The sequence below is a fragment of the Macaca thibetana genome, chromosome 13 (assembly GCF_024542745.1).
Source record: "Macaca thibetana thibetana isolate TM-01 chromosome 13, ASM2454274v1, whole genome shotgun sequence".
In the NCBI taxonomy this organism is placed as follows: domain Eukaryota; kingdom Metazoa; phylum Chordata; class Mammalia; order Primates; family Cercopithecidae; genus Macaca; species Macaca thibetana.
The window spans coordinates 61125948-61144102 of NC_065590.1; the positions used below are offsets into that span (position 1 = coordinate 61125948).

General features: G+C 41.8%; 1 protein-coding gene and 1 pseudogene across 2 annotated transcripts in view; one reads left to right on the forward strand and one right to left on the reverse strand.

Moving 5' to 3' along the window:
• The window catches only part of PRKCE (protein kinase C epsilon), a 539420-nt gene that overhangs the window by 183827 nt on the left and 337438 nt on the right, over window positions 1-18155 (reverse strand). For both annotated transcript variants that reach the window (XM_050754093.1, XM_050754094.1), the window contains exons 7-8: window positions 3994-4136; window positions 914-1010 (exon numbers count right to left, since the gene is read on the reverse strand). In XM_050754093.1, the coding sequence (XP_050610050.1) occupies window positions 914-1010; window positions 3994-4136 (240 nt within the window). The remainder of the gene's footprint in view (window positions 1-913; window positions 1011-3993; window positions 4137-18155) is intronic.
• LOC126933880 (60S ribosomal protein L26-like) lies at window positions 1158-1593 on the forward strand (annotated as a pseudogene).

The window sequence follows — 18155 nt, forward strand, 5'->3', positions numbered from 1 at the left end:
CCTTGACAACACTCTGACCTTCCACTTCCCACGCGCTAACCTGGGGGACAGTAATGAAGCACCACCATAGAGTGGGTGTGGGCATAAAATTAGGATAATGAATACAAAAGGGGATATAGAAAACCAAGGCACCATTGTCAGGCTGGGTTGGGTATTCCTGTTCTGCAGATGCATATGTCCCTTACCAGTCATATCTGGTAATGGTCACCAGAGTAGGAGGTTTTGCAAGTGTAAGTCCCTCTTCAGCCTCAGCATTCTCAGATGGCTGCAGAATTATTATTGTGCAAATTATGTCCACAGAACTTATTGTCTGAAGCATATTCAGACAGAAGGAGCTATCTGGAGCTATAGAGGGGAATCAGGCCTGGGACTGGCCTCCTTCCCACTTCTTTTCTCAGTCTCTCCTCTAGCTTCATCTTTCTATCCCCATCCACTCAAAGGCCAGGATGGAAGACATCTTCCCTCACCCAGCCCCAAACTCAAGCTGATCTCAGGTTTTGGGTATGATGATGGGGAAAGGAGTGTCAAACTCAACTCAAGGGAGTGGCGCTGACAGGTCGAGGGCCAGGCAAGAGCTTTAAGAGAGGGAGCTGTACCCTTCTCTCTCTAGTACCCTTGGAACCAGGGACAGAGGCAAGGGAAAACAGAGAACCATAACATCATACACTTGCTCTCCTCTCACCCTGGCCTGGAAGGAATTTAAAGCCGATATGGCCATGGAATGCCCAGCCCTCAAGAAGGTCTTATAGAATGAAAGAACTATTAAATCAACAGGCAAAGGGTGTTTGAAAACCCGCCAAGGCTGCTAGCTATTTCAGCTAACAAGCTCACTCTTGGTTAAAGAGGCCTCAGAGCTCCTTGGTCCATCCAATGGCAGAACTCAGAGGTCAGGAAGCAAATCTGAGGGTCTCACCCTGGTCACAAGGGGAGGTGGGTGCTGACTTGGATCGATCTTCCTCAGATGGTGAGCTTCCAGAAGCAGGTTGCGGGGACTCGGCACCAGCAATGAGCTAGAGAGGAGAGAAAGCAGGGACAGAGGCATCAGAAGGGAGGTTGAGAGTTTTCTGATGTCAAAAGCATCAAGATGCCATACAAGAGCCGTGAGAGTTCCCAGAGTAGCGGGAACTCAGTAGATCTCTGTCCTCTTGCAGCCATCACTGAAGTAGACAAAATGAAGTTGGATCTCTCTGTGACTTCTGACCAGAGCAAGAACCACAAAAGGAATTTCAATGCACCTTCCCACATTCACAGAAGGATGATGTCTTCCCCTCGTTCCAAAGAGCTGAGACAGAGGTACAATGTTTGATCCAACCCCATCCAAAAGGATGAAGTACTTCGGGTTGTGTGAGGACACTATAAAGGTCAGCAAATTGGAAAAGTAGTCCAGGTTTACAGGAAGAAATACATCATCTACATTGAATGGGTACAGCAGGAAAAGACTAATGTACAACTATCCATGTAGGCATCTACCCCAGCAAGCTAAAGCTGGACAAAGACTGCAAAGAGATCCTTGAACGGAAAGCCACATCTCACCATGTAGGAAAGGAGAAGGGCAAATACAACGAAAAAACAATTGAGAGGATTCAGGAATAAATCTTACATACAACTTTCATTAAAAACTGCTAAAATGAAAAAAGAGAGAGAGAGAGAGTTCCTAGTACCCAGTGGCACCTGCTGAATTGATATTCTGAAAGCACAGACTCAAGGTTTCATTTGCCAATTAAAGGGAAGAAAACAAGAGACTTCAGTTTGTTCACTTTTTATTCTACCCAAATACAATTGACCTTTCTAAGCAAAGCTCAACCCCATGTCTTCCATAAAGCCCCCCTCCAACTATCCAAGCAATGCAAGTTATCTCACACAAAGCAATGTGATACTTGTCTCTAATACCTGTTTGGCACTTATTAATTATCTTATTCAGCTTTCTATAGTTAGCACCTTTGTATGTATACTGTGAGGGGTTCTCTGCTTAAGTAGACTATAGGATATTTGAAGGTAAGACTCTGTCCGGTACTTTTAATGCCCCTAGTGACTTATACAAAGTAAGAAACATAATAGATGCTCAATAAATATTTTCAGATATATTGTTATTTGTTGGCAAATTTTAATAGAACACCTCTAGTGAGGTTTGTTCCTTGGCATAGATGCTGGCATATCCCACTTTGAGTCTCCATTAACATCAGTGGCTTAGACTCAAAGATCACAAACACTTCTGCTCCCTTTTAGTACTTACTCTTGGTCTACCCACTGTGCACACACATCCTTTCTGGATGATGGACTAGTTGCAAGGGGCAACACGAGGGCTACCAAAGCACCAGAAAGTCTGATATTCCTGCAAAGAGGTTGAAGCTTCAGACCAAGAGCGCTTCTCTCCCATCCTCTCATAGTGACTTCAGTTACAACTTAGTTTTTCCAATTTTTGCATCAGAAGCATCCCAGCAATACAAATATCAGGACTACAGTCCATCAGCCTTCTACCCTGCCCCTTCTTGAATTTCTCCATGTTGGCTTCTTACCTGTTAGTTCTTCCAAATCCAAGACAAGGCAGACAATGTCTCACAGCTGGCATGATAGCCCATGTAAATATAGGGCAAAGAGAGCTGGTACTGAGCTTTCTTTTAAATGTTTCATGACAAAGATTCTGTCTTAATTTACTTCTAGACAAGAATAAAAGCCACGTCTCCTGAAAAGGGCTCTCTCTAGAGCTTTTAAATGTGTCTGCATAACACTGTCATCACAGAGTGTTCGCTCAGCTCGCCTCTTCAGCAGGGCCCTAGCATGCTCGGGTACTGATATTCTGCTTGCCATTCCAGCGCCTTGGGTCAACAACTGAAGTCCTGTTTCCACCAATGGGATTTACAAAGCCGAGAAGAGCCACCAAAAGCACAAAGTCTCGGTTATCTCAACCAGGGAGAAGAGAATTTCTTCTGCAACCCTTGCAAAACAGCTCTGCTTATTGAGAAAACAGAGTAGAAGGAGAAGTTTAAGAAAATAAGAACACTTCAACCTTTCCTATACAAGAGAAGGAACATGGAAGAGCCATGGGTAGCTTCTAACATGACAAGATGACCAGGAAATGCAGGAAATGCCTTTAGAAGACATTTCAGGGCAAAATTCAGGGAGACTATTTAGGTGTCAAGATTGCAGAGGTACCTCGAGTCAGACTTGCTTTTCTAGCAGGGGGCTTGAGGATGTTTGCCACTGGGCAATGAGGGCCACTCCCCACTGCACCCCTCACTCAGATTTTCTGCCCCGTTAACATGGTTCTAATTATCTCATAACTTACTTTTCAAAGACATCTTAAATTTTCTAGGCTAGGAGCCAGAGCTAAAGAAGAGCCTACAAACGAAATGCTACAGATGCCTTTCCCTCTGTTTACATCTGTGGGTCCTGACTTACCAAAATAACATTTTGGCAAATGGATCTCTTCTTACTGATATTTAGAATGTCACAGAGATAGAGATAGTTTTGGTCTCCAAAGAAAGGCCCAGATGTTTCGTGTCGCGAGACATTAACAATATTCCCTGGGCAGCTCAGTGCTGGTACGATCACAAATCATCTTGGCTTCCTCCCTAGAAAAGAATGTGGTTCCAGTTCTTCATCCATTTATCTTCATTATAATGATACCAAGGGTGAAGTTCAGACACTAACATTGCTTTCATGCCAGCTCTGGAAGCAGATAAGTCCATTTCCTTGTATAGAGTTGTTAAGCTTTTTCTAGAAGGAATTTCAAATTCCTCATCTCAAAGTTTATGTTTGTCTGGCAAACTAACCCTTGAGGCTTGCTTTGTTTTCACTTCACTTTTGGAGCTGAAGAAGACAGTTACCTGCCTGGCTTCTATCTCTGTTTTTTGCTTGAAACACTTGCAGTTTTGAGTAAAATACCTCAAACCCAGGAATCTTATTACCTCAACTCCAGAGCACCCTCTGGAAGCCAGCACAGAAATGCCAGCCTGAAAAGGGCTCCAGAAACACCGCCAAACAGCCAGTTACCTTTTTCCTCCTCTGGCCGCTGTTGGTGATTTTGTCTGGGGTAACGCCCAGGTCAGCCAGCACTTTGGCGATTCCTCTGGCATCCACTCCACAGTTGGGAGCCACGTTGGTCTCACATCGACGGTGAACATTCATTTTGCAGACTGTAAGGAGACATGGAGAAAAGACAGATAAGTATTCATGGCCTAAGATGTTACTTCTTTCCTTTGAGATTGTATTATATGTTCATGAAGTATTACATGTTCATTTAAGATATAATTTGGAAAATATAGAAAAAAATATATATATATAAGTCTTACATCATACAGAACCAAAATCATTCATTAAACTACCTTGCAGAGATAGCCACTGTTTCTAGTACTTCCTTCCAGCCATCCTTTCTATGTATATTAAATATGGATAAGTAAGTAAATCTCACATTTATATTTCTTTTTTTTTTTTTTTTTTTTTTTTTTTTTTTTTTGAGATGGAGTCTCGCTCTGTCGCCCAGGCTGGAGTGCAGTGGCGTGATCTCGGCTCACTGCAAGCTCCGCCTCCTGGGTTTACGCCATTCTCCTGCCTCAGCCTCCTGAGTAGCTGGGACTACAGGCGCCCGCCACCGCGCCCGGCTAATTTTTTGTATTTTTAGTAGAGACGGGGTTTCACCGTGGTCTCGATCTCCTGACCTTGTGATCCGCCCGCCTCGGCCTTCCAAAGTGCTGGGATTACAGGCGTGAGCCACCGCGCCCGGCCTCACATTTATATTTCTTTCCAGGGAGTGGACACTGACTCTAGAAGAAATTAATTCCTTTCTCTGAAAAAAGCTAATTTGAATTCTGGACCCAAATAGGTCATGTGTATACAGTCTACTCCATTACTTGATTAAAATGTTGGAACATTACTGACAGAAGAATAACCAGTGGTTGGACTTCTAAGGCCCCTTTCAAATCTACAGTCTGAATTCAATGAATTCCTTTGTGTTTCCCTCTTAACTTAGTTGTCCTTGGTGTAGGACATCAAAGGTGAAAATAACCTGCTCATTTTCAGTCTGGCACTTAAGGAGCCTAGAAGTCAGCAGCACTCAATTCTAACAAGCAAAATGCTGAACGAACTACAAAATCAACAGCTCTTCCGAGATCCACCAAGTGAAGTGAAGTCCTAGAGCAAACTGAAACTGCTGCTCCCAAAATTAGACAGCCAGCCAGGCGAATACAGAGAATCACAACTTACTGAAGCAGAAATCTCTATAAGAACAATGCTGGGGTAGAAAAACTGTAACTGTAACCGACAAACAGGGGGCTCAGAGCAGACAAACCTGAGAGTCAAAAACTCTAAGGGGGACCCAGTCATTGAGTTGATAGACCTTTGTATGTTCAGTTGAGAGTTGTGCTCTTTAGGAGCTCAACTAGATTCTCATAGTAAATATGGAGAAAATCTCATGATTTTGGTGTGGGGGTTGGGGGTGGGGAACATGGGGAGAGAGCTATTTTTTTAAATAGGCCAGAGCACTCTGCTCTTCTTAACGAGGATTTCTCTTAGGAGAAACTATTTTATCAGAGCTTACATGATTGAGGTTTTATCAGACCCTGACTGATCTGGGGGCAAGGAAATCCCCAACTCCAGCCCACTCTAGCCATCCTGTTCTGTCTAAGGCCAGGGGAGGACTGAACAGCACTTGTGAGGTTCACAGTTCAAAGGCACAAATTCATGAAAAGACCTAATCACAGGTCTATATAATAGTTTCCCTCCCTCCACACCTCACTCACATTACTCACAGCCTATTTACTGGCAGTTCCTTTTACGCAGTACATAATGTCTGGCAAGCAAAATTGTAAGGCATCCTAAAAGGCAAAACAAACAAAAACAACAACAACAACAAAGCCCAGTTTGAAGTGACAAGGCAAACATCAGAACTAGACTCAGATACAGCAGGGACGCAGGAATTATCAGACTGGGAATTTAAAACAACTGTGATTAATATGCTAAGGGTTCTAATGGATAATGTCCACAGCATGTGAGAACAAATGGGTAATATAAACAGAGAGACAGAAATGCCAAGAAAGAATCAGAACTGCTAGAGATCAAAAACACTAACAGAATGAAGAAAGCTTCTGACGGGCTTGTTAGTAGTCTAGACATGGCTGAAGAAACAATATCTGAGCTTCAGGATATACCTATAGCAGCTTCAAAAATGAAAAAATAAAGAGAACAAGACTGGAAAAAATATCCAAGGATTGGGTGAAACTACAAAAAGTGTAACATATGCATAAAGAGACTACCACTACAAGGAGAAAGAGAAAGGAACAGAACAAAATATTAATATTTGATACAATGAGGACAGAATTTCCCAGAATTAACGTCAGACACCAAACCAAACCACAGCTCCAGGAAGCTTGAAGAACGTCACACAGGATAAATGCCACAAACAAACAAACAAACAAACAAAAAACAAAACAAAAAAACTATACCTAGGCATATAATTTCTAAACTACAGAAAATCAGTGATTTAAAAAATGCTGAAAGACGTCAAAGGAAAAAAAAAAGTCTTACCTATAAAGGAGAAAAAATAAGAATTACTTCCAACCTCTCCTCAGAAACCATGCTAGCAGGAAGAGAATGAAGTTAAACATTCAAAATGTTGAGATAAAAACCCCACCGATCTAGAATCCTCTACCCTGCAATATTATCCTTCAAAAGTGAAGGAGAACTTAAAACTTCCTCAGACAAACAAAAATTGAAGGAATTTATGGGCAGTGATCTGCCTTGTAAATGTTAAAAGTAGTTCTTCAGAGAGAAGACAAATGATACAGCTCAGAAAGTTGGATCTACAAGAGAAAGAGCAGGTAAAGAAAGGTGAAGAAATAAGTGGAGGTAAAATAAAAACTTTTATTTTTATTCTTAATTAATTTAACAGCTAATAGTTTGCCCAAAATCATAATATTAACAATGTGCTGATTATGTGTAATTATAGTGTTTACATATATGCTAGGTATGCTTATGTGTAAGTGAAATAAATTATAGTAATGAGACAAGGATGGCAGGGAGGAATTAGGATAATTTTGTTATTATAAGGTACTTGTGCTGTCATGAAGCAGCATAATATTATTTGAAAGTAGATTTGGATTAGTCATAAATGCATACTGCAAACTCTACAGCAAGCACTAAAAAAAGTAAAAAAAAAAAAAGCATAATTGATATGCTAAGAAAGAAGAGAAATAGAATAGGATCATATTAAATGCTCAATTAAAACCACAAAAGGCAGCAAATGAGTGGAAGACAAACATAGAAACAAAGAACAAGGGCAACAAATAGAAAACAGTACCAAGTATAGTAGATATTAACACAACAACATTAATAATCAATAATCATTGACCTCAAATATCAATGGTCTAAATATACCAATTAAAAGACAAATTGTTAGAGTGGATCAAAAAAACCCAAGACACAACTAACTGTATGTTGTTCACAAGAAACCCACCTTAAAGACACATACAGACTAAAAGGAAAGACATAGAGTAAGATATACCATGCTAACACTAATCCCAAAAAAGCAGAAATAGCAAAATTAATTTGAGACCCAGCAGACTTCAGAGCAAGGAAAGTTATTAGGGATAAAAAGGTCAATTCTCAAAAAAGATGTAATTTTTAACGTGTATGTATCTAAAAACAGAGCATCAAAATAAGTGAGGCAATAATTGATGGAACTACAAGGAGAAACAGATGCTGCTGCTATTATAGTTGGAGACTGCAACACTCCTTTATTCAAAAATAAACAGATCTAGCAGGCAGCAAATCAGAACATAGTTGAATCAACAGCAACATTAATCAACTGAATATAACTGACATCCATCAACAACTTCATTCAGTGACAGAATACACATTCTTCTCAAGACATGAAGCAATCATCAAGAAAGACCACATTTTGGGCCATAAGACACACCTTAACAAATTTAAAAGAATGGAAATCATACAATGTCGGCTTTCAGACCACAATGGAATTAACCTGGAAATCAATAACAGAAAGATAGTTCAAAAATTCCAAAATACTTGGAGATTAAACACATTGCTAAACAGCATATGACTGAGAAAAGAAATCTAAAGATAAATTTTAAAATATTTTGAATTAATGAAAATACAACTTATCTGCCGGGCATGGAGGCTCATGCCTGTAATCCCAGCACTTTGGGAGGCCAAGGCAGTCAGATCACTTTAGGTCAGGAGTTTGAGACCAGCCTGGCCAACATGGCAAAACCCCATCTCTACTAAAAATACAAAAATGAGCCAGGTGTGGTGGTGCATGCCTGCAATCCCAGCTATTTGGGAGGCTGAGGCAGGAGAATTGCTTGAACTCAGGAGGTAGAGGTTATAGTGAGCCAAGATCGTACCACTGCACTTCAGCCTGGGTGACAGAGTGACACTCTGTCTCAAAAAAATAAATAAAATAAAATACAACTTAACAAAATTAGTGGGATACAGCAAAAGCAGTGCTTCAAGGGAAGTACTTCAAAGGAAGTTTGAATGCATACATTAGGACAGATTCTAAAAATCAATAATCTAAGCCTCTCTCTTAGCAAACTAGAAAAAGGAGACCAAAGTAGCTTACTTAAATCCAAAGTAAGCAGGAGAAAAGAAATAATAAGAATTAGAGCAAAAATCAATTGAATTAAAAACATAAAATCAATAGAGAAAAATCAACAACAAAAAGCTGGTTCTTTGAAAAGAACGATAGACTCAATAAGCCTCTAGTAATGCTAGTGAGAAAGAGAGAGAGAGAGAAGACACAAAGTATTAATATCAGAAATGAAAGAGAGGACATCATTATGGACCCCATGGCATTAAAAGAATAAAGGAGTATTATAAAGAATATTATGCCTACACATTTGATAATCCACACAAAATGAGACTAATTCCTTAAAATACACAATCTGCCAAAACTTACACACGAAGACATACACAATAAATAGGCTTATCTTGTAAAGCAATAGAATCAATCATTAATAACCTTTCAAAACAGAAAGTACTAGGCCCAAATGGTGAATTCTACCAAACACTTAAGGAAGAAATTATATCAATTCTCTATAATCTCTTCTAGAAGAAAGAAACAGAGGTAGTATATCCTAACTCATTTTATGAGGCCACCATTACCATAATATCAAAGCAAAGATATTATTTTAAAAACTACAGACCAATAGCTTTTATGAATATGAATGCAAAATCTTCAACAACAATCAGCAAATTGAATCCAACAATTTATAAAGAGAATTATACATCATGACCAAGTAGGATTTATCCCAGGCAAGCAAGGCTGGTTCAACATCTGAAAAATCAACTAATGTAATCAACTATGTCAATAGACTAAAGAAAGAAAAAAATCAAATAGTTCTAACAATAGATGTAGACAAAGCATTTGACAAAATCCAAATTTATTTATGATAAAATATCTCAGCAACCAAGGAATAGGAGGAGATTTCCTCAACTTAATGAACATCAACAAAACCCCTATAGCCAATATCATACTAAGATCAGGAACACAAAAAGGATGTTCCCTCTCACCACTCCTTTTCAACCCTATACTGGAAGTTCTAACTAATGCAGTAAGACAAGAAAAAGAAATAAAAAGTATACTGATTGGAAAGGAAGAAATAAAACTATAAAACTATCTTTGTTTGTCAATGATATGACTGTCTATGTAGAAAATCCAAAAGAATCAACAAAAAACTCCTGGAACCAATAATGATTATAGCCAGATTGAAGAATACAAAGTTAATATACAAAAGTCAATTGTTTTCCTATACACCAGCAATGAACAAATGGAATTTAAAAATAAAAAAAAATACCATCTATGTTATCATTCCCCCAAATGAAATATTTACATATAAATCTAACAAAATATGTACAAGATCTATATGAGTAGAACTACAAAACCCTTGTGAAAGAAATGAAGAACTAAATACATATAAAGATATACCATATTCATGGATAGAAAGACTCAGTATTCGTCAAGATGTCTTTCCAAACTCGATCTATATATTCAAAGCAACCTTAATCAAAATCCCAGCAAGTTATTTATGGATATCGACAAACTCATTCTAAAGTTTACATGGAGAAGCAAAAGACCGAGGCAAAAGACTAACACAATATTGAAGAAAAAGAACAAAGTCAGAAGACTGACACTACCCAATTTCAAGACTTACTATAAAGCTGAAGTAATCAAGACAATGTGGAATTGCCAAAACATCAATGGAACAGACAAATAGATCAAAGCAACAGAACAGAGAGCCCAGAGCAGACCTGCGCAAACATAGCCAACTGATCTTTGACAAAAGGGCAAAGGCAATAAAATGGAGCAAAGATAGTTTTCAACAAATGGTGCTAGAAAAACTAGACGTGCAAAACAGTGAATCTAGACACAAACCTTACAATCTTCACAAAAATGAATCCAAAATTGACTGTAGACCTAAATGCAAAAGGTAAAACTATGAAAGTCCTTGAAGATAATATAGAAGAAAATATAGGTAACCTTGGCTACAGAGATAACTTTCTTGATGCAACACCATGATGAATGGACATGATCTATGAAAGAAATAACTGATAAGCTGAACTTCATTAAAACAAAAAACTTTTGCTCTGTCCCCCACCTCCCCAAACCAAAACAAACAAACAAAACCAAACCAAACACTGCCAATAGAATAAGAAAAGTAACAGACTGGGAGAAAATATTTACAAAAGACATATATGATAATATATGCCTATAATATCCAATATAGGCAACAAACTCTTAAACTCAACAATAACAAAATGAATAACCCAATGGGCAAAAAGACTTGAGCATGCACCTCACCAAAGAAGATATTCAGATGGTAAATAAGCATATGAGAAGATGCTCCACATCACATGTCTTAGGAAATTACAAATTAAAACAATAAGATACCACTACACACCTATTAAAATAGCCAAAATACAAAACACTGATAACACCCAATGCTATTTGGGATATGAAGCAACAGGAACTTTTTATTCATTGCTGGTGGGAATGCACAGTGGTCTAGCCACTTTGGGAGACAGTTTGGCAGTTTCTTACAAAACTAAATATATCGTTACCATAAGATCCAGCAATTATATTACTGATATTTAACCAAATGAGGTGAAGAGTTATGTTCATATAAAAACCTGCACATGGATGTTTATAGCAGTTGTATTCATAATTGCCAAAACTTGAAAGCAAGCAAAATGTCCTTCAGTAGGTGAACGGATAAACTGTGGTATATCCAGACACTGAAATGTTATCCAGCCTTAAAAAGAACTGTTATCAACTGTGAAAAGACATAGCAGAACATTAAATGCATATTGCTAAGTGAAAGATGCCAATCTGAAAAGGCTACCCACTGTATCATTCCAACTTTAGGACATTCTGGAAAAGGTAAAACTACGAAAATGGTAAAAAGATTAGTGGTTACCAGGGGTTAGGAGAGAGGGAGGGATGAAGAAGCAGAGCATAGAAGATTTTTAGGGTAGTAAAACTATTCTGTAGGATACTATAATGGTAGATTCATGTCATTATACACTTGTATAACGTATAACAAAATAATGGAATGTACACCACCAAGGATGAGCCCTAACGTAAACTATGAACTTTGATGATGATGTGTCAATGAAGGTTCGTTGACCATTCACAAATATACCTCTCTGTTGCAGAATGCTGATGGTGAGGGAGGCTGTGCATGTGTGGAAGCAGAAGGTATGTGGAAAATCTTTATACCTTTGACCTATTTTGTGGGGAACCTAAAACTACTCTACTTTACTTTTTAGTAAAGTCTACTAAAAGTTTTTTAAAAACCAAAACTGTTCCTGCAGTGAAACCAGGCAGGATGAGCCGTCAGACCTCTGTAACGCTCTACATAACCCGGTCAGTGGTCTGGAGAGAGCCCCCCAACCCAGCCTGGAGAGTTCAACTGAGCTACTGAACCCAAGATGCCCACTGGGCTAAAGGTGGGGGTGGGGTGAGGTGGTGGCAGGGTGGCTTTCTCAGAGCAAAACAAACAAGAAAACTCCACCGCAGCCAGGCCATGGCACCGTCTTGACTAATGGGGTTATCACTAATAACTGATCCACGGGCTGATCAGAGACCAGGCAACAGTACTGTGCCTGGAATTCGGTCCCCACTACCCTGCCCCATTGCATCAGCTGCCCTTTGAGGCTCATTCACCTCACCTGCTCTGCCCACCAAACCCATGAAAGCTGTCTTCTGCCTCTTTGTGAGGTGACAGAGAGGAGAAAAAAAGAGCCAAATTGAGAATTTCTTGACAAGGGCAGCTAACTTGTCTACATAACTTGACCACTAGCGCCCTCTGGTGTTGAAATGCCAGACCTGTCTGTCCTGACAAAACAACTTGGGCTGGCAGGTCGGCAAAGGAGTTATCTTTTTTGGTTTTGGGTTTGAGGACTTTGCCTTTTATTTTTTAAAAGTCTGCTATTTCCCCTGAGCTATGCAGTCATCTGAATATGTAAAAAACAATCTCAATCACACATCAGTTAGCATGCACGATGTGAGATAGTGACTTTGAAAGTGCTTTGAAAAGTCTGGAATTGCGAGGGCAAAGGTGGTGAGGAAGGGGAGCTCTGGATACTTCGGGCAGCCACAACGGGAGCATGATGGGCTCCCGGAGGCTGCAGGTGTCACTGGGAGGCCACAGACCAGCAAAGGGCAGTGGTGTCCCTGCTGGAACCAAAAGAAACCTGAGAGGCATTCTCATTAAAGTGGCCAAATGAACCCCCGACCCCTGACAACACTACTGGGGAGCACCAAGGCCAAAGGCCGTGAGTCCTGGCTGCCAATCCACTCCCAGCCCTAGGCTGCCCTTTAAGGCTTCTCTTTCCAGAATGCCTCTCAGTGCTCATTTTCACTGGTTTCATTAGGATGAAGTTGTACCAGGAAGAAACAGATCTGCTTTGCCAGGGGCTCTTAGGAAAAGAGAAGCACCCTTCTACTACTACCCAGCTATTCACCACACATTTGTTGAGGACTTACTATGTGCTGGGTGGTGCAGCAGCAGCAGTGCTTTCTGGGGACATGCTGGGGTTCAGGCATTCTGGCTTTCACCTTCTATTACACAACCTACCATCCTTTGGAGAGACTTGGTTTCCATGTTTCCACCCTTTTTACAGCTGAGATTGAAGCAAAAGGCTGGCCAGGCTCCTGGGAATTCCTCCAAAGCAAGCAGACAACCTTCTGGGAACGGCGACAAAGCCACGCCTATGGAGGGGCCCAGGTCCATGTCTGCTGCAGGAATTTCTTTATGTTGGGGCAATTTGGCCCTTGAGGGTGAGCCAGGGCAATGGTTTGATTTCATAACAGGTTCCAGTCATGCCACACTCAGAGACAGAGAGCAAATATTTGCAAATGGGAAATCATGTGCTTGTGCAATGGAAGTTGGCAGGGGTGTGAGAGCGAACAACCGCAAAGTCCCAGGCAGAAGAGGAGAAAGGAGGTAAGAGGGATGGCCCCCTGGGGTCATGCTGGGCCAAATGTCATCACCAGAAAGAGATTTCGGAGTCCTGATCACACCAGAACCGTGACTCAGAGCTTTCCTGGGACCACAATCGGCCGCTTGTCTGCTACCCAGCATTCCTCAGATCGGAGCTCAGACTGAATCTTCAGCCAATCTGCCACGTGTGCAGGAGACATTCTCATGGTCCCCAGGCATTGTGGATGCTACTGCAAAGGATTCTGAGTCAACCAAAGCACTCCTGTGGCATTCCTTCTCCCTGCCCCCCCTTCCAGGCCCTCTCTTGCCTGTAAATTGCTTACACTTATTTCTGACTCATTGCCTGAATTATGGCCTATTATTTAACTTATTATGTTCAATGACCAAGTACAGTGCAAGTTTCTAGAGAACTAAAGTAATGTTTTATCTCCAGGTTCGCCACGACACCCTGCACAAATCAGGACACCACGCTTTTCAGTTATTCTAACTCTACGGAAAGTAGAGTGGCATAAATGACACCTCTCAGACCAGACCCAACAGATAACAAGGAACTAGAATCCCAAGCTCACTATGCAAGCCACACAAATTAAATGTCAATGAAAAGGAAGGTAAAGCAGTCCATTAACATGGCTTGACTTTAAAGCAGACAACAAGTAAAAGTGCCCTTATGTAATTCCCTGCTTGTATAATTCAACCACAAAAAGACAAGGGCTTAAAGTGACTGTTCAACTTCTAGGGGCCTTTCTTTCATAATTATCCACACTTATGCATAAAGAGGCATGTATGAGGATGTCTGCATATATTAAAATAGCAACGACACAGAAACCAGTAAACATCCATCAAGAGGGCAACATTTTAAATAATCTATGGAACATCCACAATGTGGACTCTTAGGCAGTCATTAGGAGTAAAGTAGACGTCTGTGCACTGCCTTGGAAATACTCCAAGACATACTGTAGAAAAGCAAATTATATAACTATGCATGGGGGGTTGAATTAACAAATATTTATTGGGTGTCGGTGTGCAGGCAATGTTCTAGATGCTGGGTAAACAGAAAACAAAACAGACAAAAAATAAAATCTCTGTCCTCATGGACCTTGTATTTGGATTAGGAGAGATAGAAATGAACATGATAAGGTCTGGCACGGTGGCTCATGCCTGTAATCCCAGCACTTTGGAAGGCCAAGGTAGGCGGATCACTTGAGGTTGGGAGCTCAGGACCACCCTGGCCAACATGATGAAACCCTGTCTCTACTAAAAATGTAAAAATTAGCTGGGCGTGGTGGTGGGTGCCTGTAATGCTAGCTACTTGGGAGGCTGAGGCAGAAAGATCGCTTGAACCCAGGAGGCAGAGGTTGCAGTGAGCTGAGATCACACCACTGCACTCCAGCCTGAGTGACAAAGTGAGACTCTGTCTCACAAAAAAAAAGAAAGAGAGAGAAAGAGAGAGAAAGAAAGGAAGAAAGAAAGAGAAAGAAAAAGAAAGAAAAGAGAAAGAAAGGAAGAAAGAAAGGAAGAAGGAAAGAAAGAAACAGAGAGAGAAAGAAAAAAAGGAAGAAAGAAAGAGGAAGGAAGGAAGGAAGGAAGAAAAAAAAGAGAAAGAAATTAACATTATATAAGTAATTTAGACTGGGTGCGGTGGCTCACGCCTGTAATTCCAGCACTTTGGAAGGCTGAGGTGGGCAGATCACTTGAGGTCAGGAGTTTGAGACCAGCCTGGCCAACATGGTGAAACTCCGTCTCTACTAAAAATACAAAAATTAGCCTGGTGTGGTGGCTCACACCTATAATCCCAGCTAGTCGGGAGGCTGAGGAAGGAGAATCGCTTAAACCTGGGAGGTGAAAGTTGCAGTGAGCTGAGAGCTGAGATCACATCACTGCACTCCAGCCTGGGCAACAGAGCGAGACTCCGTCTCAAAAAAAAAAAAAAAAAAAAGCAATTTAGAATATTAGAAGATAAGTGCTAAGTTAGAAAAAAAAATCAGAGGAAGTAAGAGATGAGAGATGAGAGCTTGAGAGCTACCCAGTGGTCAGGGTAGACCCCACAGACAAGATGATTGCATTTGTGAGGAGGTGAAGGGGATGTGGATGGGGAGGTGCAGGTGTGCCAGGCAGCCCCTAAGCTGCCTCCTGATTGCCCCTGCCTCCTGGTGTTCATGCCTTTATGTAACTCCCTCTCTTGGAGAGGATTGGACATAGTGATTCTCTTCTAATGAACGGAAAACATCAAAAGTGACGAGAAGTCCCATTGGCTTGTGTCTAGGGCATCTTCTCTCACTTTCTTGTCTCCATGTGGAGAGGCCATATGGCAGAGAACTGATGTCTCCGGTCAATGGCCATGTGGGCGAGCTTCTTGCAGTTGGGTTTTCAGATGAGACAACAGCCCCAGCTCTCAGCTTGACTGAAACCTCATGAAGAGTCAGATGCACCCAGCTAAGCTCCATCCGGATTTCTGACCAGAGGAAACTCTGAGAAAATAAGCATTGGTTGTTTTACACCACTACGTCCCGGGATCATTTGTTATGTAGCAATAGATTCTAACACAGTGTGTGTGAGTATCCAGGCAGCAAAGATACACAAAAAGCCTGAGAGGACCCATAGCACATTTTTAGAAGTCTGAGGATGAAAGTGGAAAGAGAATACAAAGAAAGCCTTTAATATATTTAATATATATCTAACTTCAGTCTCGCTTGGATCTTTGACAGTAAGAACAGTGAGAATGTATTTATGTATTGTGCTCCTTATAATTCTAAAAATAAAAGTTGAAGTTACGACAAGGGGCCTAGCTGTTAAAAATAGTAAAGGACTGACATTTTCAGAAATGTTGAAAATTAAAAATTATTCTTCATGTTTTTAGTGTTTTTAAGTATCCAAAATACTTTTTTTTTTTTTTTAAAACAAGGAAAGGAAGGAAGGAGGGAGACAGGCAGGCCTTTCTTTTATCTTTATGGCTCTGCACAGTCACCCCAAGGTATGTGGCTAACATCACTCCATTTTTATTATTTTTATTACTGTCCTCAGCAGGGCAGAGGGCAGTTGAGGTTAAAAGCCAAGGGTACCAAGCTAGGCTGACCTGCTTGCAATCCCCCAGTTAGGCAGTACCCAAACCAGGACAGCTCCTCCAAATCCTAGCCTGTGATCTCTTCAGGCCACCACTCCTGTTTACTACTTACTGGAGAGGAGGGGACACCCTGTCCCCTTGGCCCCTGAAAACAGCCGCAGATCAGAGCAGTTATTGGATGTGTGTCGGAGAGAGGCAGGAGCGAGGACGAAGATTCTTTAGGAATCTCCAGGCCAGGCCTTCGTGGAGTATACCTTCCTCCCTGTACCTCGTCCCCTGTCCTGGAGGACTGCAGGTGCAGAGCATTCACCCCAGATGGGGATGAGAAAAGCACGGCTTTCACTTCCACAGGCCCCCGCAGGCCTGACTGCAGGCTCCGTCAGGAGGTCTGGCTTTCCTGTGAAGTTGCCCCTTGGTGCCGGATGACTTCAGAGCAGCTGTGCTGAGACATGAGTGTGGGGGATGGGACGGGGGCAGGTGAGAACTGGATCTTCTCTAGAGAAGGAAACTGCAATCAAAGGATATTGGGCATCTCTGCCTCCAGGGGGCACTGACTCCATGCGTCAGTGGGAAAATAAAACACAGGTGGAAAAGGGCCCCAGAGAGGCCCGCGGTGCCAGTGAACCTGAGACTGGAGAAAGCGGCACCATTCCAACCAAGTGCAGAATGAAAAGGCTCCAAACGCCCGAGACTAGTGATGCTGCTCCTGGAACCTGGGAAGCTCATTTCTGGACTGTTTAATAATGGTTGAAGGGCTCAGACAGACCCATGAATGAGTCTGGAGAGACTCAGACACGGCAGGCATTTGAGTCACAAAATGCAAGAAAGAAATGAACTATTTTGCCTGCTCACTTTGTGCCAGTGATTTTCTGCCCTCGGTTAAGGATCTCAGTTACCCAGTGATCGTGTGAGCATCCTTCAAAGATCTGGCCCCTCTGTGGTTGTGGGCAGGAAAAGGACAGCCCCAAGGGCTGAGTGCACCCACAGGTCCTGGTTGTATGCCCTGTGTGCACCCATTCTCTCCAGTCTTCCATTTCCTTGTCAGTAAAAGCAGACATAATTATGTTCCCTCTACCTGGCTGACAAAGCGACAGTGCCTGGAAGGGTATACACACAATGCTTGAACCTGTGTGGCTCAGACAATTTTAGACCGGAGAAAGAGTGACTAGGACGGTATCACGGATCCTTCCTCGTAGACTCAGGCTCTGAAGAAACCTGGTTTGCTGAAAATACTGGAATCTATTTCTGGGAATGGGAACGGGAATGGCAAAAATGCTGAATCCACAGGGCAGCAGGCCAAATAGATGATTTACAGCCAGGACCAGGGGACCAGGGCTCCAGCCCAGGAGGCCCTGCTAGCATGGTCCAGCAAGAGAGAAAGCCTGGCTGAGTCTTCCTAAGCAGGAGAGGGTGGCATAGAGTACCTACCAGAGTCAGGAACGGAGCCAGGCTGCCTGGGCGCAAGAGCCAGCTTTGTAGGGACTTGCTTAGGGATGCTTGCAAGTCACTAAGTCTTGATTTCTTTTTCTTACTAATCATAGTAGCAGAACCAGGCTTAGACCTGGGCACAAGCAGTCCCTGCCTTGGGCCCATGCTGGCCTCTTCTGGCCATGACCCCTCTCCACAGGGTAAGGAGT